The following is a 21,601-nucleotide window of genomic DNA, read 5'->3' on the forward strand; positions in this document are numbered from 1 at the left end:
ATCCGAGGTTTGTGACCTCGGAGGGGGGGGCAAAGGTGACGCGCGGCGCCTTCGCCAATCAGGCGCCAGCCCGTTGCGTGTCACGCGCGGAGCTTGAACCAATCGGGGCGACGCTGCGGGCCGAAGGCGAACGCAGCGAGTGACACAGCGCTCACTGTGACACCACTCACTGTGTGACACACCACTGACTGTGACACACCACTGACAGAGTGTGACACACCACTCCGTGTGTGACACACCACTCACTGTGTGACACACCACTGACAGTGACACCCCACTAACAGTGACACCCCACTCACTGTGACACACCACTCACTGTGACACACCACTGACTGTGACACACCACTGACAGAGTGTGACACACTACTCCCTGTGTGACACACCACTCACTGTGTGACACACCACTGACACCCCACTAACAGTGACACCACTCACTGTGACACACCACTCACTGTGACACACCACTCATTGTGACACGCCACTAACAGTGACACCCCACTAACAGTGACACACCACTCACTGTGACACACCACTGACAGAGTGTGACACACCACTCACTGTGTGACACACCACCAACAGTGACACACCACTCACTGTGACACACCACTCACTGTGTGACACACCACTCACTGTGTGACACACCACTCACTGTGACACACCACTCATTGTGACACACCACTCACTGTGACTCACCACTCATTGTGACCAGCTCAACGCTGCGATGCCGGCTGAGGAGACGGTGTCGGCGAGGAAGCGAGACATCGAGGAGAAGCTCAACCAGGTGATTGGGGTGAGGGTGTGGGTCAGGTGGTGAGTGTGGGTCAGGAGGTCAGTGTGGGTCAGGGGGTCAGTGTGGGTCAGGTGGTGAGTGTGGGTCAGGGGGTGAGTGTGGGTCAGGTGGTGAGTGTGGGTCAGGGTGTGAGTGTGGGTCAGGAGGTCAGTGTGGGTCAGGGGGTCAGTGTGGGTCAGGGTGTGAGTGTGGGTCAGGTGGTCAGTGTGGGTCAGGAGGTGAGTGTGGGTCAGGGTGTGAGTGTGGGTCAGGAGGTCAGTGTGGGTCAGGTGGTGAGTGTGGGTCAGGAGGTCAGTGTGGGTCAGGTGGTGAGTGTGGGTCAGGTGGTGAGTGTGGGTCAGGTGGTGAGTGTGGGTCAGGGGGTGAGTGTGGGTCAGGGGGTGAGTGTGGGTCAGGAGGTTCAGTGTGGGTCAGGGGGTGAGTGTGGGTCAGGTGGTGAGTGTGGGTCAGGGGGTGAGTGTGGGTCAGGGGGTCAGTGTGGGTCAGGTGGTGAGTGTGGGTCAGGGGGTGAGTGTGGGTCAGGTGGTGAGTGTGGTTCAGGTGGTGAGTGTGGGTCAGGGGGTCAGTGTGGGTCAGGTGGTGAGTGTGGGTCAGGTGGTGAGTGTGGGTCAGGTGGTGAGTGTGGGTCAGGGGGTGAGTGTGGGTCAGGGGGTGAGTGTGGGTCAGGAGGTTCAGTGTGGGTCAGGTGGTGAGTGTGGGTCAGGTGGTGAGTGTGGGTCAGGGGGTGAGTGTGGGTCAGGTGGTGAGTGTGAGTCAGGGGGTCAATGTGGGTCAGGGGGTCAGTGTGGGTCAGGTGGTGAGTGTGGGTCAGGGGGTCAGTGTGGGTCAGGTGGTGAGTGTGGGTCAGGGGGTCAGTGTGGGTCAGGTGGTGAGTGTGGGTCAGGGGGTGAGTGTGAGTCAGGTGGTGAGTGTGGGTCAGGGTGTGAGTGTGGGTCAGGGTGTGAGTGTGGGTCAGGGGGTCAGTGTGGGTCAGGGTGTGAGTGTGGGTCAGGGGGGTGAGCCACAGAGGTTGACAGGTATAGGCTAGGGTGAGTAGGTTGAGGGTTGTCGTGGGGGATTGAGGGTGAGTGATTGTACATCATTTTCTGACCCGCCCCTGCTGGACATCTGTGACAAAGAGCTTCATAGCTCATTGGATTTTTCCAGGATAAATACAGATAATTCTCGACGATGAGTGTTGTGCATGGGTTTGTGCGGTGACTGGAATGAAACACTAATATGCAGACAAAGTTACGTTCTCAAATAATGTATCAAAGTAGCATTGGTTAGGCCCAGAATTGAGTCTCATTAAAGTGAAATGCTCATCGCTATAACTTGCTTTCCATGATATTAATGGATTAAGTAACCAAATTTGCATATGACGTACCGATTTGGATTGTTTAAAAAAAACAATTGCATTGCAGGTAACCAAATAGTTTAACAAAACGGTTACCGGTTTGCCGTACACACAGAAATGTCCAGCAATGTGGTGTCATCGGACACTGGAATTGCAGTGCAGAGGCAGGGCCGGTTTAAGGCACGGGGCTTTAGGAGCTGCAGTCCGGGGGCCTCCCCCAGCTGGAAGACCTCCGGAGATTAAGTGAAAAGTTATTTAATTTGTGAATGCGGAATTGTATTTGTTGTTAGCCTTGTAAAAATACAATTTTATTTTTCTTTAACTTTGTTTTCCTTTTGAAAATATTACTGGGGAGGCGGGGGGGGTGGCCTCGCAGTACCTGTAGCCCAGGTGCCTGCAAAATCTTAATCCGGTCCTGCGCAGAGGTCGTCGGGGGTGTGACTCGATCTCCCGGCGTGGGAATTTAAACAATGTAGCTTGTTTATGGTTTCTTAACCCCTTGCTCGCTGCACTTGCTTCTCTCTGTCTATCTACCCAGAAGCATGCATAGGTGCAGCATCATAGTTGATCTACAGTGGTGGGGTTAAAGACGTCTCTGTTGGGCGTGGAAGAGTAGGCTAAACGTCATCTGTTGCCTGCCTCTCCTGGGAGGCCCTTCCGCCCAACAGTGTTGTGAGCAAGTTGTTTTCAGGATTGTACCGTTAACATTTTACGAAGTCAAGCTTCAAGCTGATTTTTGCTTAACCAGCTTCGAACTCGAGAGACGAGGATAGTCCCATTTGCAAGCGTGACCTGAGTAGACGAAAATGACAAAAAGCGATGTCTGAAACACGAAGTACAACGATGAAGCAGATAGAAATTGGACAACAAAAACAACCTCATCGAAATTCGTGCAAACAAAAAAAATAACCTGCAGTGCTCAAATGTTGATATTTCAAACTGACCGCATCTTCCCCTGTCACTCATCCAGGAGCAGCATGTGCTGAACTTCATCCGAGAGAGCCTGGATAAGAGCGAACAGCAAACCGCAAGCATGGTGAGTGTGAGCGTGAGCGACTATCTTGGTGAGATTGTCGACAATTGAGAGGAGTCACTGGGTGCTCTGCAGCAAGATTACGGAGATTACCCTGATAATATAGGCCCAGTCTATGATGACACGTTGGTCTTTCAGCGAAGTCAGAGCACCTCATGAATATTAGTACATCTAAACACGATGGGGCTGGGAGTAGTGATGAAGTGGATAATGTACTTCTGCTATGATTCCAGCTATCTTGTTGCTGAGCACAGGCACGTAATGTGTAATAGCCAGCAACAAACAACACTATTAAATTTGTAAAAGATGAGAGTTGGCATAGATGATGATTCCCAGCCATGGCTAACATCAGTGGCGGGTGATATTTAACCTGGTCCTCGCCCCTCCATGCTTCTCCACGCTTGCCAGCATCGCGAAGTACGGTCAAACAACTCCCGTGACCGGCATGCTGTGGGGTAGGCCATCATCCAGCAGTGAATTGACAAAGGACTATACCAGGGCTCGCATACCTGTTAACTCCTTATCAGTGCCACCTTATGACAGACCAATTCTGACCTTATTGGTCACCCCGTGCCCTCATAATTATCAATGTTCATCCTACAAAGTCTCATCACAAGGGAGAAACACGCACACAAATAGGCATTTTTTTATTATTATTTTTTTGCCTGTATTGGAGCGGCTGTACGCTGTATGGACCTGCAAACTCAATTACAAGAATACGGGGTAAACCGTGTGGGTTGACAGGTATGGGCTGGACAACCTGTGGCTCCGGAGCCGGGTGTTTAAATCTTAAACATAATTATGAAAGATAATTTACTAAATATGGCAGGGAATGGGTCACTGTGGAGCGTCTTGGTGATGACAAAATGTGCAACAGTCAAACTGTGTTGTTAAAGAATAACTAAGGGGGAAATGAGCTAAATAGAGTTTATTCCATCACCTATTTTGTTTATTTAAGTCAGAGTTTGTTTTGTCATTGCTGTATACCTACTGCTGTGTTTGTGTACAAGTAGCTCTGGGTGTGATGCGGCTCTCAAACTGTTTTGGTCAAAGACGAAAAAAACAAAAAAACTGCTCTTCTTCTTCTTTGAAAAGTTACAGACGCCTGTGCTACACATTAAGTTTATACATGCTTTAAATTGCACAGCTAAAGGCCCGTGAGTTCTCACGAGCGGTAACGCAGATGGCGCCGAGCTGATCGCTGAGGCCCTACTGCTCCCTGGCAGGTGGGCATCCTGTCGTCATTCGAATGCCGGCTGGCGCGGCTGGAGGACGCCATCGTGCCGGTTTACCGGCAGACGGAGACCCTGCAGCGGCTGCAGGAGAACGTGGAGCGTACGCTGGGCGCGCTACACCACGTGATCGGCTACTACAGCGTGGCGTGCGACACCCAGCGCGTCGTCAAGGAGGGGTGAAAAAAAAACACGCAGCTCGGGGGGGGGGGGGGGCGGTGGGAGGCACTTTCGCTGATTAGATATCGTCAGTGTGAGCACCGCCACACGTTTGAAACCGCACGATGGGGTGTTTACACGTTTGCATCCACAGACAGCACAGTGGGGCAGCGGCGCAGTGGTTGGTGCATTCTACTATGAACTCGACGACCTTAGTTCGATTCCCGCTCATGGCCAACGTTTGTGGCGAATATCTGACCTGGTCCTGGGCCTTCGCTAGGTCGATTCAGCCTTATATGGGTACCTGGTGCGGCACCATGCACCGTTCTGCCCGTCATTGGTGCTTGCTAACAGCACTTGGCCCAACAGGTTGTGGAGGCTATATGGGGAAATACGTGTCTTTGTGTGCGTACAGGCCGGCAGGACGTCTGGAGGAGTACTTGGAGTGCATGGCGCGCATACAGAATGCAGTCGAGTACTTCACAGAGAACAACCCAGACAGCCCTGAGCTTAACACTGTGGTGAGGGGCATCACCTTCCCCGGCACGCCACTACAACTGCCCTCACCACACACAGACTGCACACATCACATCAACACAACAACCACGTCATCACAGCCACACCGACAGCATGGTCACACCAACTATGTCTGCATGCCAACCTTATTATAACGCACAAACTACACAATGTGTTCAACCACCGCAACTGCGGGTCACAATACTTTTTTTTGTATTTATGTATGTTGAACCTCTTTCGCACCAGACATAACCAACTGTGCTAATCGGAAGTGCGGGGGAAGGACAACAAACGAACGCAAAATTCAGTTCTAAAAAAATGTAGTTTTATATTTCGATTTAAAAGTGCATAGCTCCAGAAGCTTCCTAATATTGGAAGGAAGAACCACCCAGACGGCCGCAGAAGCGCTTCTGCCGCGAGGATGACCGGAGTTTGCTTGACCGTTTACACTCGCACTGCTCCACTTTGGTAAAATCCCCTCCCATCATCTCTTTTTCCCGAGCTCTCAAGAACCGCAAGAGAAATGACCAATGCTCAATTCTGCCTCACCGCAGAAGTCGCTGTTCGAGAACGGCAAGGAGTGGCTGGAGGGTGAGGCGCGCACATTGCTGCAGCGGCACAGCAAGGCCGTGCCGCCCGTGCTGCTGCTGGACGCGCTGGCCCAGGACGAGGACGAGGCGGCCCAGGAGGGCGAGGCCTGCGCTACGGAGGGGACGGCCGACGTTCACATCCAGCAGCTGCCGGAGCGCGCGCTCGCCGACCTTGTGCGCATCTCCCATTGGCTGGTGGAGAGCGGCCGCAGCCACGGTGAGCGCCGGCGCCTGCCAGCGTCGCCGGTATTATCGGCATCGCACTGGCACGGCGACAGAGATGGCGGCACCGGCACAGTGGGTGCTGGGCCTCCTGGTGCACGTTCATCGTACGCTTTTTGTCCTCATCGTTATCAACCCTGGTCTATCCGCTGCTGGATCAAAGCCTCCCCAAGACGGTCTCTGCGATGCAACGACCTGTCTAACCCCTGCATGTGAACCGATGTCATCGCTTCGCTTCGGTGACGTTTGCAATGTTTTTCGCTTGCGTTGCCCTTCCGGGGTGCAGACCTCATGACTGTCTACTACCAGCTACGCTCGGGCCAGATGCTTCGTTCCCTGCAAGGCCTCAAGGAGCACCTGCGACGGAGCCACCACGCGGCCGCTGGGCACTCGCCGGCCGTGGGGGCCCGCAGGACCAACACCCCCACCAAGCGGCCCCCCGCCTCCACTGGCAAGCGCACCGGTACGACGAGCAGCACTAGCGACACGTGACAGCCCGCGGTAACAGTAACCAAGGTACCAGCAAGAGAAGAGTGATAAGGAGGCGACTGGCAGCCGCCGATGTATTGAGTTACCGAAGAGGATCATTAGGGAGTGCTGGATCATCAATAAATCCTGGCTGTTTTACTCAAGTGCAGTGAGCTAGGAACTGGGTGCTCCAAGTGAGATATGACAGCTAGGGCTGCATTTATGCTTTTATAATGGCAAAAAATAAGTACTGCTGCTATTCCACAGTTCCTCCCATCCGATTTAGCAATTATATTTGTATCCATAATATCGATACAAAGAACCCCCAAATAGCCTTCACAGACTGTTGGGACAATTGATGTTAATCAGCACCTATGAAGGCCGACACGGTACACGAGGGGGTAGGTGGCCAACACCACGCCCTCCCCAGTAGTGATGTGAACACACCGCACCAGGTACTTGTTTGTGGCTGAGTCGACCTACATACATAGGTAAACACACATATATACACTCACACACACACATATACATATAGAGCCACACATATTTATACAAGCATCGTTCAGCGGTAGCGAGTTAGCTACTTGTTGCAGAGGTTCGAGGTCCGAATCAGGCAGTCTGCCCTGGTTATTACTGCAGTTGGATTAACCATACTGTTTGTTTCACAGTGGGCTTTAAAAATCCCGGAATGTCATTCTAGATGAGCGTTGTTTGTACGTTTGATGCCGGCCATTTTGTGTCAGTGTGGTGGTCCAAATGTACCAAACTTGAAAACATGACACCGATACTTACTCAATTGGGATCATAGCGAGCAATTATCGCCCCGTTACTAGCAGACATTCCCACTTGCAGTCTCGTGCCAAGTCACCTTGTGGCACATAGGGATAGCTGCCACTTGGAGGTGCCTTCCAATGTTTTTGATACGAGATGTAATGTAAGTAGCTTATTGTGTGTAAAAAGGGCTCTGAGATGGCCCGGCATCAGGGTACGAACCTAAACGAGAGTTTGCTTTGTAGTAAGCCGATTCTGTGAAAATGATGCACTGCCAGAAGGCTGTCTGGCCAATGGTCTGTGTAAAAAATACTTACATTTTTTTAAATAGAGGGAAGAGATTTCGTGAAGGTGGCAACATATTATTAACATATTTTTTTTACTTCTCAACGACAACGCTAATTATCATTTTGTGAACTTTGTTGTAGTTTTGGCTGATACCAAGGTTGTAGAGCATGGGACTGCGCTGGCTTTTGTGAGCTCTTCCCATCGTAAACGCTGCACTTTATAACTCTGCTGTTTCTCTACCCCCCTCCCCCCTCTCCCTGCACTCCCTAACGTGGACATCTCAGCCTATATCCCAGGTAAGGCTTGCATTCCTGCTGTGTGGGAACGTGAGGTAGCTGGATTTTCCACTCGCTGCATTTCCTCGTGTCGATTTGAATGGGGCCATTGCCAAGCTGACTAAGCCAGTCGGTCACATCACGATTCATCGTTGATTTTTGGTTTTGGCCGATTCATGATCCTGCCAAATTTGTGTCAGAAAACCCTTTCAGAGAGAGTGAGAGCGATAAGAGAGTCATTCAGAGGTGGGAGAAAAGCAGGGAAGCAGGCAGAACTGACACCGACAATTGCCCAAGCTCTCTGGGCCTAATCTAGATTTGGGCCTATATTAGGATGCCTGGCCGACTCCATGAATCGTGAGTGTTTGTACAAGTGGGAGGACACCAGGGAGAAAAAACCCCCGTTGTGTGCGGGAGGATAGAACGCTGAATACTCGACAAGATGGAACACAGAAGGGAATAATCCACTCGCTGTAATGCCACTGTGCCACGGCAAGCCGTGGCAAGTCAGCAAGCCAGAAGATAGCGACCTCGATGCCCACGGGTAAGGTGGGAGTTTAAGCACTGGATGACCCGGGTGCTGTATGGTTTCACAACAGAAATTTGGCCAGAACATCCTGCGGTCTAACCCTTAAAATCCATTACGAATCAATGAGGCGCTGCCATCGGTGCTTGACTAACGTGGAGCTCGGTTTTGGAGCCACTCTTGTTACGGTGTGGGTCTGTCTCTGTTTCTTTCTCTGTCCCTCCCCTACTCACCGGTCCGTCTCCTCACTCTCTTGGTATTGCTCCGTGCCCTGGTGTTTCCTCTCCTCGGTGTCCTTCCCTTCACCTGGGATCACTCCTGCTGGTGTGCTCTCTGCCTGTGGGGGGGGTGGTTGGTGGCCCCAGGCACTCTGCGTAAAGCCCAGAACCTTCTCAAACAGTACGCCCAGCAGGAGGCAAGGAAGGGCTGCTCCAACCTCTCTCCCATGGAAGGTACTGTCGTGTGGAGGGCCTCCAACTGCCGCAGCTCCTGTGGACTCTTCACACTCAGTTGGTCACTCGTCTCGCTAAAGCCACGCATTGGGGGGCGGGGGGGGGGGGCGGTGGCCCTACGGTAGTGCGTTTGCTCCCTCGTTGCAGAGGTTCACAGATTCGGATCCGGCTGGCTGCCCTGGTAATTAAGCGCAGGTGCATTATCCATGAATAAACACCATCTGGTTCACAGTGGACATACTCTTTAAAGAATAGGTCATTTGTGTGCCTGCGTCATGGTACAAGTCTGATAAGTTACACGCAAAATAAAAATTGGGATTACACAAAGCTGCGTCACCCCCGACTGTGAACCTACTGCAGACTATGTCAGTGAAACACAGCGATTTTCGTTATAGCCGTGCACTAAATGAATAGCGCAGATACCAAATGTACAAACGTTATTGTAAATTTTATTAACTATTGCCATCCACTACCAGCCATTACTACCATGCATTTGACTACACACTTGAGAATACTCTACCTAACTGTCTAGACCATGGGTTTAATCGCTTAGGGGTTGTGTGGTATTATTTAAGGTGAGCAACATGTAGTGGTGAGTGATATGTGGCATGTGAGTGTGTGGTGTGTTTCATGCCACGTTAGATCAGTGTTAGGTGAACGATATGCAGCGTGTGTGGTATGTATCCTGCCATGTTAGGTGAGTGATAGGTGAGTGATATGCGGTGTGTGATGTGTGTCGTGCCACGTTAGGCGAGTGATAGGTGAGTGATATGCGGTTTGTTGGTTTGTGTCGTCCCACGTTAGGTGAATGATAGGTCAGTGATATTGGATGAGTGATATGCGGTGTGATGTGTGTCGTGCCACGTTAGGTGAGTGATAGGTGAGTGATTTTGGATGAGTGTTATGCGGTGTGTATGGTTTGTGTCGTGCCACATTAAGTGAATGATTGGTGAGTGATATTGGGTGAGTGATATTGGATGAGTGATATGCGGTGTGTGTGTTTGGTGTGTGTCGTGCCACGTTAGGTGAGTGATAGGTGAGTGATGTTGGATGAGTGATATGCGGTGTGTGTGTGTGTGTCGTGCCACTTTAGGTGAGTGATAGGTGAGTGATGGGTGAGTGATATGCGGTGTGTGTGTGTGTGTCGTGCCACGTTAGGCGAGTGATAGGTGAGTGATATTGGATGAGTGATATGCGGTGTGTTGGTTTGTGTCGTGCCACATTAAGTGAATGATTGGTGAGTGATATTGGGTGAGTGATATTGGATGAGTGATATGCGGTGCGTGTGTTTGGTGTGTGTCATGCCACGTTAGGTGAGTGATAGGTGAGTGATGTTGGATGAGTGATATGCGGTGTGTGTGTGTGTCGTGCCACTTTAGGTGAGTGATAGGTGAGTGATGTTGGATGAGTGATAGGCGGTGTGTGTGTGTGTCGTGCCACTTTAGGTGAGTGATAGGTGAGTGATGGGTGAGTGATATGCGGTGTGTGTGTGCAGGCAGTGTGGAGGCTTGGGACGTGGAGATCGACGCCTACATCCTGTGTGTGTCGGCCTTCGTGAAGTTGGCTCACAGCGAGTACCAGCTGCTCACCCAGATCATTCCTGACTTCCACCACAAGAAGACTTTCGACTCTCTAATACAGGTGCACACGACAACGCAATACGATAAGACAAAGATCCCCCGTATAGCCTTAACAGGCTGTTGGGGGGAAGTGCTGTTAGCGAGCACCTATGAAGGCCGGCATGGTACACAAGGGGGTGGGTGGCCAGCACTACACCCGACCGCCTTTGTCTCCCCAGTGGCGATGTTTACACGCCACACCAGGTATAGCAAGACTATACACACAATGCAATACACGCAATGCAATCGATAATGTGATGTCATACGCAATGCAATACGGTGAAGAATACAATGCTTTACTCATTACAGTACTTCAGCCAAATAAAAACTTCAGTATTGAGTCATCATAATAGAATTCCGAGTTATGCCACAATGGTCTGGCCAAATTTGTTGTGAAACGCTGCTCCACCACCTGGCATAGCCAACAAATGAAATTATCACTTGTACAATCATTTAACGCGCCAATTCCTGGCTTTTGTCCTGAAGATGCTTGGTGCAGTTTCATCTAATTGCTAAACATTTTAACTTTGAGAATTGTTCTTCGTCTTACCGGTGAGCTTAAACAGAAACAATTGACTCGTAAAATGGTTGTACGCGTGACAATTTAATTTGTTTGGCTGCGTCGGTTTTGTTGGAGGGTTTTGTGACAAATATTTGGCCAAATCACTTACGTGGCCTAACCCAAACATCTTTTACGAGTCGTAACATTTTACTGACGCCTGTGCAAAAGTGAATGGGCCCAGCCCTCCCCACTCCCAACAACGAACTCTGATTGCTGAAAGAGGTTGTTGCTGGGTGCGTAGGGAGCGGTAGGACAGCGGTTAGCATGCTGCTCTATGAACCCTGCAACCCGAGTTCAATTCCTGCTCACAGCCAATACTAGTGACGATTATCTAAACCAGTCTTGGCCTTCCCTAGGTCGATTCATCCTTAAATGAGTACCTAGTGCGGTGTGTTTACATCGCCATGACACAAATGCGGCCGGCCGTGGTGCTGGCCACCCACCCCCTCATGTGCTGTGCCGGCCTTCGTACGTGCTCGCTAAAAGCGCCCGCCCCCCAACAATCTATAAAGTCTATACGGGGCATCTTTGTTTGCGTGGCTGCAGGAGTCCCTAGATAGCCTGGTGGCAGAGGGGGATGGGGTGGTGGCAGCAGCGCGCCGTGCTGTGATGCGGCACGACTACTCGGCCGTCCTGTCCGTGCTACCTGTGCTGCGCCACCTCAAAGCCTGCAAGCCCCAGTTCGACATCGTGCTGCAGGTAAACAACTCACCGGCAGAGGTCGGTCGCCTGCTTATCACTCTTGTATTGCTACTGCCGTGGTTACTCTAGTCCCAACAACTTCACTCATTGATTCCTGCACCCATTTTGGAGACTCGTTCTACCAGACTGACTGTTTTGTCTCATGCACCACACTGTGTTCAACCACCACAGTGCAGATCACAACAACACACTCACTCAATCACTCATCCATACACTCACCTACTCACTCATTCACCTACCCACTTATTCATTCACCCACTCACCAACCCACGCACTCACCCACTCACCAAACTCGCCAAACTCACCCATGCACTGACTCACCACACTGCAGGTCATAACACTTCGATTTTTGCTTCTTCCCTCGCACTGCTCCACTTGAGAATTCCCTCCCATTGTCCGTCTCTTTTCCAAAGTTCTCATAATAACCTTGCTCAATTCAAGAGACGTGTTTATTCTTATCTTTTATTGTTCTGCTTGTTGCTGGTCACTTGACGTTATGGACCTTTTGGGCCTGTGCTCAGCAGCTATGTAAAAAAAACCCAGCTGAGCTAGCTGTATGTGACATCGGAAGTACGCAATGTTTTGGAAAATATAGAATCAAATTCGAAATATATATTTTAAAATGCAAGTGAAAATACTAAATACGTGGTCTGAACATATACCTTATCTTACAAAACCTAGAAACAACAACAGCAGCAGTTCCAAGCCACAGAAGGCCTGAAGAAGCCTGAAGTATATCAGGCACATCTAATGCCAGATAAGGCTTCATGAAGCTGGCTGCTTCTGCTGTTGTTGCCATATGGACTGCTGCTATATAACACATTTCTGGGGAGGGAGCTGGTAGGTTGGGTTGCTCGATCAATGGCCAGGGTCAACGGCACCACGTGGTGTATTCCGCAAATATGCCCGACTGTGAGGGCGGGCACAAGCCGGCGTGAGTAGGTTAAACGTTGAGTTTTATAAGGGCACCACGGGGTGACCAGCCCCTCCCCACCCAGCCCCACCCTTCCCACCCCCCACCCAGCCCCACCCTCCCCACCCAGCTCCTCCCCACCCTCCCCACCCAGCCCCACCCTCCCCACCCAGCCCCTCCCCACCTTCCCCTCCCCACCCAGCCCCTCCCTCCCCACCCAGCCCCTTCCCACCCTCCCCTCTCCACCCAGCCCCACCCCTCCCATTTTTGGATGCACGACGGACGGACACAATAATCCCCTGTGGTGTAACCAGGAGGTTCCTACCAGTATTTGCCAAATAAGGCTTCATGAACCTGGCTGCTGCTGCTGGTGTTGTTACTGTGTGGGCTACTGCTTTACATTTGCCAAATGAACCTGGTTACTGGTGTTGCCGTACGGGCTGCTGCTATATATTTGCCAGATAAGGCTTCATGAACCTAACTGCTGCTATATATATGCTTACTCTTTGGTTCTATTCGGTAAAGTCACGTAGGTAAAAAAAAAAATCACGACGTTTCGGCCACAACACAAGCGGCCTTCATCAGGTGAAGGGACCAGCCTGTCTCAAAGACTGCGCTGGAGTGAAACAGAGCCAAGCTCAGACTGCAACCTTTAAGCTGTGTGAGAGGGATTAAGGTGCCTCGACAAAGGAATTAGCATAAAAAAATAGCATTTGATTAGCGGACTTAGCATGATGAAAGGTGTAGCACATGGCAGTGCACCTTTAAGCTGTGTGAGAGGCACCTTAATCCCTCTCACACAGCTTAAAGGTCGCAGTCTGAGCGTGGCTGTGTTTCACTCCAGCGCAGTCTTCGAGACAGGCTGGTCCCTTCACCTGATGAAGGCCGCTTGTGTTGTGGCCGAAACGTCGTGATTTTTGTTGTTTTATTTTTTTATTTTTTTTTACCTACGTGACTTTACCGAATAGAACCAAAGAGTATGGATCCTTGCAGTCACGAAAGCTTCAAATCTAGAATATATATGCTGCTTGTGACTGTTGCTGCCCCCTAGTCCACAGCAAGGGGTTGGTACAGAGTCGCAGTCTTGCGAGCGTTAACTCGGCACTCACTGGAAATCGCTTCACATCACGTTGCTTTCTCCCACTCCTAATACGCAGTTTGCCTTTGTGGTCTACGGAGGGCCGGTGGAAGGAGGAAGCCTGAAGCAACAACTGATGACGGAAGTCGCACGCGCACGCGGTTATACTCGAATGGAGTCGAAATAATGAACGCCACGTCTGTGAATGCGCTGGCTGTGTTCACATGGCAGGCTTCTCTCTGTGCCGTGGTGTGCAGGGCACAGCTGCTCCTACTAAGAATAAACTGCCCACGCTCATCTCGGCCATGGAGACAACTGGGGCCAAGGCTCTCGAGGAGTTTGCAGACAGCATCAAGGTACGGTACATCACACACCAAATAATCCCCCGTGTAGCCTTTGCAGACTGTTGGGGCAAGTGCTGTTCAGCGAGTAGCACCTACGAAGGCCGGCATGGCACGCGAGTGGGTGGGTGGCCAGCACCACGCCCGATCGTCTTTGTTTCCCCAGTGGCGATGTTTACACACCGCACCAGGTGCTAAATCGAGGCTGAGTCGATCTAGGGGACAGCCCAGAACGAGTTCAGGACATTGTCACAGTCAGAAACTGAACCCAGGCCCTTCTTGCTATGAGGCGTGAGTGTTACCAATGCTGTTTCCCTAATTGGGTGTCTCACATATATCAGCAACAATGTCTTTAGGTTGTCAGTGTGATTAAAATACCACATTGTTAAATGTGTCTGCTAGAGTGTGAATTAGATTACAAGGCTATGAATGATATTGCTACGAGGCTTTGTATAGGATTGTGTTGTCTTCAGTTTTCTTTCCCACATGTCTCTGCAGAATGACCCGGACAAAGAGTACAACATGCCGAAAGATGGGACGGTGCATGAGCTCACAAGCAACGTGAGTGTAGTCTCACGCGCATGGATGTGACCTCTAATATTCGAGATTGGCAAATGTGGATCATGACGCCGACACACAATCTTCTACTAATTTTTAATGATGCAACGGGCCCTTTAACGTCAACTGGTAAATACAGCCACAGCGATAACCAGGGTGGCCTGCCGGATTTGAACTGTGAACCTCTGGAACAAGCGGCAAACGCGCTACCGCTGGGCCATGTCTTCGGGATAGCTCATGTGTACATATGCACGTGCAATATATGGTGTGCCTAGTAAAACGAGTCGGCCTTTGTGTGCAGGCATCACGGTCCAAATTTGCTGAATCGAAAAAAAGACACCATAAAGTACTCATCGTCCACTAATGGCAGACTGAGGCCCGCTTTGTGCTGCACTGGGACAGCTGCCAGTGGGGGTGCCCTATAAAATGATTGAGATGAGATGCAATTAAAGTTGCCTGTTTGTCGCGTGTAAAGCGCTAAGACGCCCTGTTGTAAAGGAGGGCATTCTATTAACAACAAATTATTATTACTTATTTTCTCGAATGGCTGATGCAGATGCAGAGCAACAGCTACAATTTCACATTCAGGCGGTCAAGCCAGACAACCGCGTCAGAAGCAGCGTAGTGTGTCGCTCTGATGTCTCCTTCACATTTGTGTATCGGGCATTGTGTCGTTATATGTCGTACGGTCTGTTCTGGATGACCACGGTCGCACACTGGAGAGTTTATTTATTTATTTTCCATTTGTGCATCAAGTAATTGCCACTGCCATCGTTTGAGTAGATGCATTTTCGGGTGGACCACGAGCTTCGTGGAAGATCGAACCCAGGGATCTTCTGCGTTTGGGGGGCTACTACTGTGATTATTATGATAGCTTTGTGTCACGTAATACGGGCGTGTGCATTGTGGGGAATTAATGTGCGTCTTTGTCTTTGCAGGCCATTTTGTTCCTACAACAGTTGCTGGATTTTCAGGAGACAGCAGCGGCCATGCTGGCCTCTCAAGGTATTCCCTCCGCCCGCTGCGTGCGTGACAGATGCATTCTGGGTGCTCTGGCTGGCCAGGGAGACGAGGATGTTAGCTACATGCTGTGCATCTCCTCTTTGTCACCCAGGCCAGAGTTTAGGATAAAGGAAGAAAGCCCGGCATTGGACGCGTAGTAGTATTTGGGCGTGTTTTAACGGCTTGCTGAAGGCAGTTGGGCCAGGTAGTGGGGACCGGTACAGGGTGGTTTAGTGCACGGCACTACGAACCAGTCTTGGGCCTCCCCTAGGTCGACTCGGCCGTAAAAGAGTGCCTGATGTGGTTTTCAAACATCGGCACCGGTTGGCGAACGGGCTTAATGAAGGAGGTGATCGAGGGAAGATTTTTTGCGAAAAGGCCGAGAGGAAGTAAGAGAATGGCGACGCTTGACAGCGTTCAATGAGGAAGATCGTGCGAACAGATGAAGAAAGTAGCGGAGATGGAGGAACATGGAGTAGAGTCGTACCTTGGACTGATCTTTGGACAGAATACTGAATGATGAATGATGTTGGGTGGTGGAGGTTCTTACAACACATCTTTGGCCAGACCATTACATGACTTACCCCAAAAATCAATTTTTAATCATAATATTGGTTGCAAAAACCTATGTGTTCAGCCATTATTGTGTTATCATGAGCCCCCAAACAAATCATTAGATCACTAATGCACTGTATTTTGTCAGGTTAATATCGGTAAATGTTAACATGATGCCTGTGTGAATGTGTGGAGTGCGTGATGCTTGATGTGCCATATTTGTGTCCCTTCTGCCTGTCACGGATGCCCACTATGCGCTAGTGTTGGGAGACACTTACAATATTCCCCTGGAGCCTCGTGGTGAGTTCTGAAGGGTAGGGTCAAGGGGAGGGCCATGCGAAGACTCAATGGGCAGTGGAGAGTCATGGTGTTGAATGCCTCTCACCTGCGAAGCAGGCGGCGCGGAGTATTTCACGGTTACTACACCCGCAGTAGTAACCGGGGTGGCCTGCCGGATTTTAACCGCGAACCTCTGCAGCAAGCGGTAAACGCGCTACCGCTGGGCCACGTCACCGCCCTGTCTCTCGTCTAGTTGCCGCAGGTGGCATTTTCCTATCACAATAACAATCTTGCGACCCGAATAATAAGTGAGTTGTTTTTGAAAGAAAGTGCCCTTCACGCCAGGGGGCATCTCCCGAGCGATTTACATGTAATAAGCGACTTACGTCGCATCTCACATCAACACATTTTAGAGGGAAAACCCCCAGTGGCAACTGTCAATGTCTGCATAATTTGACTCAGTACCTGCAAGCTAGTCTGCGAGTAAGGGGGCGATGATCATGATAGCTACATGTCATTTCAATCGACTAATTAGCGATGTAAATATTTCCTATTTGGCCAAATATGTACTGTAACGCAGGCACACAGTTGAGCTACTGCTATTTTCGTATGACGCCACTAGATCATCTCGAACATTCGAAGGGCACCCCCAGTGGCAGCTGTCCCTGTGCGACATAAGGTCACTCAGCACCTGACCTGCAAGCAGGCATCAGCCTGCCGGTAGGAGGTGATGATTGTTGCAATGTGTAATCCCAGTTGAGACATTTGCAGTGTAATCTTTTGCCATTTGGACTGTGATGCCGGCACTCAAAGGCCTTCTCATTTTAAATGACATCGCGGGATATTTAACATCCCGTGTGTAGCAGACGGCACTGTACCAAAAACAAATGATACGGCAAACGTATATTTCTTTATCATGTGGCTCAACCGTAGGGCTAGCGGCTGCAATCAGATACAAGTTTAAATCCTGATTGGGGCATGGGTTGATTCAGTCCATCCGCCCTCCCGACAGGGTCGATAAAATGAGTATCACTTTGTGGGGAAGGTCAACAGTGGTTATCCTATGCACATACTCGCCCTCGCCATATGGCTGTGGAATTTTCGATCACTGGCTCAGGGTCTGTAAACAGGATATCGACACCAATGTCTCAATGCTCATTTGAGCCGGAGATCAGTCTCACTTGACAGCATGAACCTATAATGTGTTCCGAAAGCGTAGTAGTCAGTGGTGCATGAAGGCTGAGTGTGTTTTACTGTGCAGTGCATGTACCTCGTGGGTTTTGTGTTGTGCATAGTCTTCATTGTACACAGTCGTGCATGTGTTCGATAACAGCATACTAAGAGCATGCACTTGACTGCGGAATTGCGCGCGAGCGCACGCAGGCATTGTGTGGACACGCTTGTGGGCTTGTGCGCAGAGCGTGAGCCTTGCTTGCTGTTGTTGTTGCAGACAGCAGCACCCTAAGTCACAGTTCCGAATTCAGCCGAAAACTTCTGAGCACCTACGTGTGTGAGTTTTAACGCAATGCACGCACACCCACACGCATGCCCCTCAAACGTGGCAGTGGTTTAAAGGTTGCAGCCGTGCAGCGATTGTTCTCCGCCCACGCCACTGCTGGTGAAAGTGCCCTCCACGAGAGGGAGCCCTTGTTTGGTCCACTCTTTCACGTTGACCGGACGCGTTGGCAGAGGCATAAATACCAACTGTACCCCACCGCGCGCGACCCACCGATCGGCAGGTCGGTTAAAGGGCTACAACGTTCAGTTTGTTGCTGTAGACGTTTCTGTGCGTGTGGCAAATGCCCAGTAACACCCGGGTTTAAACCGGGATTTTTATTATGCTCGCCGGTGACGCAAAGGACTCGATGATAGCCGCCCGGAGTATTGCCGTTGTGCTTGAGTACGTGCGTGTGTTTTGTGCACACGTACGCATGCGCGCGCACGTCTGTGTGTGTGTGAATATGAGGAGCGGTGGCGCAGTGGTTCGCGCGCTGTACGAGGAACCCGGTAACCCGAGTTCAATTCCCGCTCACGGCCAGCACCATGTGGCGATTATATGAACCGATCAGCCTCGAATGAATACCTAGTACGCCGTGTGCTGTTTTGGCCTTCATAGGTGCTCGCTAACGGCACTTGCCCAAAAAGTCGGTTGAGGCTACACGGGGGATCTTTTTCTTTGTGTTGCAGCACGGGTTCTGGGGAACCTTCAGGGTAACCTGCTGAGTAAGTGTCGCGTGTATGAGGACCCAGCACTGGGCTGTATATTCCTGCTCAACAACTACAACTACACCCTCAAGGCCTTGCAACGGTAACCGCATCCCATGCCAGCCTTCGTAGGCTATTGCTAACAGCACTTGCCCTAAAAATATGTTAAGACTATACAGGGGATCTTTGTCTTTGTCCGCTGCAAAACACTACACTAGCAGGACCCGAGTTCTATTGCCACTCACGGCCAACACCAGAGACGATTAACTGAACTGGTCCTGGGCCTCCCCTCGGTCGACTCAGCCTGAAATGAGCACCTGGTGTGAATGCTTAAACATCACCACTCGGAAGACAAAGGTGGCCGGGCATGGTGCTGGTCACCCACCCCCTCGTGTGCCCTGTTGGCCTTCATAGTTGTCCGCTAACAGCACTTGCCCCAAATGTGTTAAGGCTAAATGGGGGGTCTTGGTCTTTGTGTGTGTATGAATCTGGTGTTCAGGTCAGAGTTGTTGCAGCTCGTGGAAGTGACGCAACCGAATCTGGAGCGCACGTACGAAGAGCTCATCGACAGTCAGCTGCAGAGCTATCGGCGCAGGTGCAGCGGTGCTTTTTCTGGCTTCCTGATTTCATTCCTTGAAACGCTTGGCGCAGTTTCTAGCGAAACGTCGTATCTAAAAATAATTGGCACATCATTCAATGCGTGCGCACGTGACAGTTAAAGCATGTTTTTACGTGTTGAGTGCTGGAGATTGACACGACTGAAGCCATTTGGCCAGATCATTCCGTGGGCCAAACCAAAAATCATTTATGAATCGTAATATAGGCTGGGAAAACCTACGACGTGTTAAACGCGTGAGTAATGGATGACGTTTCAACAGTTTTTTACTTGCTTTAAACACAGCACAAGCCGATATAACAATTTGTGTTCCTAACTCTCTAGCTTGTGATTTAATAATAATAATAATAATTGTGCACATTTGGTATTCGCGCCATCATTCTTACAGCACAAGTCTGTCACGAAAGTGCTGTGATTCACAGGCACGGGTCTGCCTGCAGTTGTTTCAAAGTAGAAGGGGCCGATGTCGCTGTGTGTAATCGCAATTGAGTAATGTGCAGGTCCCATTTCAAATGTGGATCATGACGCTGGCACACGATGACCCACTCGTGTTTAACGACTTCACGGGATCTTTAACGTCCACCGTGAAGCAGATGGAGTGTAATATTTCATGGTGAATTCATCCGCATTATTAAATACTCCAGCAAGTGGTGAACGTACTGCCACTGGGCCCTGTTACCACCCCATGACGGGAATACGGTCAACCCCACACCTGTTCCTGTTGACTGTAAACAGCGCATGAAGTACAATTTATGTTACGTGTACCTTGACATGTGTCATGGAATGCAGCTGGATGAAGGTTTTGGAGAGTATTTCCGATCGGAACATGCCTGTCCTCACCCCTGGCACAAAGGTTAGGGCACATCATACACTTTGGCATCAAAATTACCACACCATACACGATGGCAACATGTACGTTGCTATGTTCTGTCCACCCATGTTGAGAACTCGGTCTACCAGACTCACTGTTTCATCTCATCCGCGCTGTGTTCAGGCACCACACTGCAGGTCACAACAAACACACAGTCGCTCAACCGGTCACTCATTCATACACTCACTCGCCGACTCAACCATTCGCTCGCCACACGATAAGTCATAACACTTCTCTCGTGTCCGTGTTTCCAGCTGAAGGATAAGGAGCGTCAGGTCATCAAGGATCGTTTCAAGGTCAGTGCCGCTGTGCCAATGCTCTGCCGCTTGGGGGCCAAAAATACAGAGTATGTATGTATATATGTGCGTGTTGAACTTCTTTCGCACCTCACGAAGCCAACCGTGCTAATCGGAGGTCCGGCGGAAAGACAACAAGCTGAACACAAAAGGCAGTTGGAAAGAAATTAATTTTCAATCTTTATTTAAAAGTGCGTAGCTCCAGTGGCTCCCTAATAAAACTCATGTCCCCGCCCCTTTGTGTGCTGTGCCGGCGTTTGTAAGTGCTGCTCGACGAACAGCACTTTGCCCCAACGGTCTGCTAATGGCTGCACGCGGGATGTCTTTGTCTTTTGCAGGGCTTTAACGAGGGCCTGGAGGAGCTGTGCCGGGTGCAGAAGTGCTGGGCAGTGCCGGAGCGAGAGCTCAGGGAGCGACTGCGCCAGGAAGGCAAGAAGATGCTGCTGAACAGCTATCGTGTGTTCGTGGACAGGTGCGTGTGCGTGGGGAGTGGTGGCACAGCGGTTGGCGCGGTGGCGCTACGAAACGGGCGACCCGAGTATCGATTCCCGCTTCATGGACCGCCAACGCCGGTGACGACCATCTGAACCGGTCGTGGGCCTCCCCTAGGTGCAGCCGGCTGGGAACTTTTCTCCCAGGAATCTAGAGAGCACAGACCTGACATTAAAACTAACGAGGAGTGGGGGGGGGCAACCGCTCCCCACTTCCCCCTCCCGTTCCCCCCTCCTCCACCCCCCTCCCTTGCCACCGTCACACTGGAGCCACTTTGACAAGGGGGTGCCACACGATGCTGACATTTCACACGCGGTGAGCGAAGGTCATTTTGTTCTCTGCTCCCCCCACCAACCCTCCCGCCCCCCCCCGCCCCCCCCCCACCAGGTATGGCAGCGTCCCCTTCACGAAGAACCCCGGCAAGTACGTGCGCTTCCGCTCTGAGCAGGTGGCCGAGATGATCGATCGACTCTTTGACACGTCGGCCTGAAGACGTCGCGCGTCATCGTCGTCGTGACGCCGCGGATTTCTGTGTGCGTGTGTGTCGGCGGAGATCCATGAGACTAGACCTGATACTAATTCACAATTGATTCCGGGAGTTACGCCACGTGCTATCAAAAATATCAGTTATGGGCCGTTTTTCTGTTACAATATTCAATGTAGTTGCATGGTCGTTTGAGCTGGTATGAGAATAAAAGCTTTGTAACCAAATACCTGAGGCTGTGGAATTTACTCCGACCATCTGTTTTCCCCAAGATGTCATGACCTTGCTCAATTCAGGAAACATGCCGCACTCTTTTGCTATTCGAACGTTGTTGCTGTCCGCTTGAAGTTTTGGGCCTTTTGGGTCTGTG

The 21,601-nt window shown here is 50.8% G+C and overlaps 1 protein-coding gene across 3 annotated transcripts; it reads left to right on the top strand.

The window, feature by feature from the left end:
* Positions 1-83: 83 nt before the first annotated feature.
* Positions 84-21,458, top strand: EXOC7 (exocyst complex component 7). Of its 3 annotated transcripts, XM_076075181.1 has the most exons (22): positions 84-656; positions 691-781; positions 3,097-3,162; positions 4,386-4,570; positions 4,966-5,071; positions 5,621-5,873; positions 6,165-6,341; positions 7,690-7,701; positions 8,572-8,658; positions 10,154-10,299; positions 11,386-11,538; positions 13,790-13,888; positions 14,372-14,434; positions 15,370-15,436; positions 16,250-16,288; positions 17,718-17,777; positions 18,455-18,575; positions 18,972-19,067; positions 19,878-19,941; positions 20,214-20,255; positions 20,594-20,727; positions 21,135-21,458. In XM_076075181.1, the coding sequence occupies exons 2-22, from the start codon at positions 722-724 to the stop codon at positions 21,235-21,237; spliced, it is 2,133 nt and encodes a 710-aa protein (XP_075931296.1). In that variant the 5' UTR covers positions 84-656; positions 691-721; the 3' UTR covers positions 21,238-21,458. The 3 variants fall into 3 exon arrangements, with proteins under 3 accessions (XP_075931296.1, XP_032829572.2, XP_032829575.2); XM_032973681.2 differs by having other exon boundaries at positions 84-781; XM_032973684.2 differs by lacking the exon at positions 16,250-16,288 and having other exon boundaries at positions 84-781.
* The last annotated feature ends 143 nt before the right edge of the window (positions 21,459-21,601 follow it).

The sequence above is a fragment of the Petromyzon marinus genome, chromosome 52 (genome assembly GCF_048934315.1).
Source record: "Petromyzon marinus isolate PM22_M1 ecotype Great Lakes invasive population chromosome 52, UKy_Petmar_22M1.pri1.0, whole genome shotgun sequence".
NCBI lineage: Eukaryota > Metazoa > Chordata > Hyperoartia > Petromyzontiformes > Petromyzontidae > Petromyzon > Petromyzon marinus.

What these genes read in the sequence shown, in the direction of transcription:
- EXOC7 (XM_032973681.2), top strand. Translation starts at nt 722, where the DNA reads ATGCCGGCTGAGGAGACGGTGTCGGCGAGGAAGCGAGACATCGAGGAG. An exon ending in CAACCTCTCTCCCATGGAAG is followed by an intron (nt 8,659 to 10,153) that starts GTACTGTCGTGT and finishes GTGTGTGTGCAG; the next exon opens with GCAGTGTGGAGGCTTGGGAC. An exon ending in GGCCATGCTGGCCTCTCAAG is followed by an intron (nt 15,437 to 16,249) that starts GTATTCCCTCCG and finishes ACTATGCGCTAG; the next exon opens with TGTTGGGAGACACTTACAAT.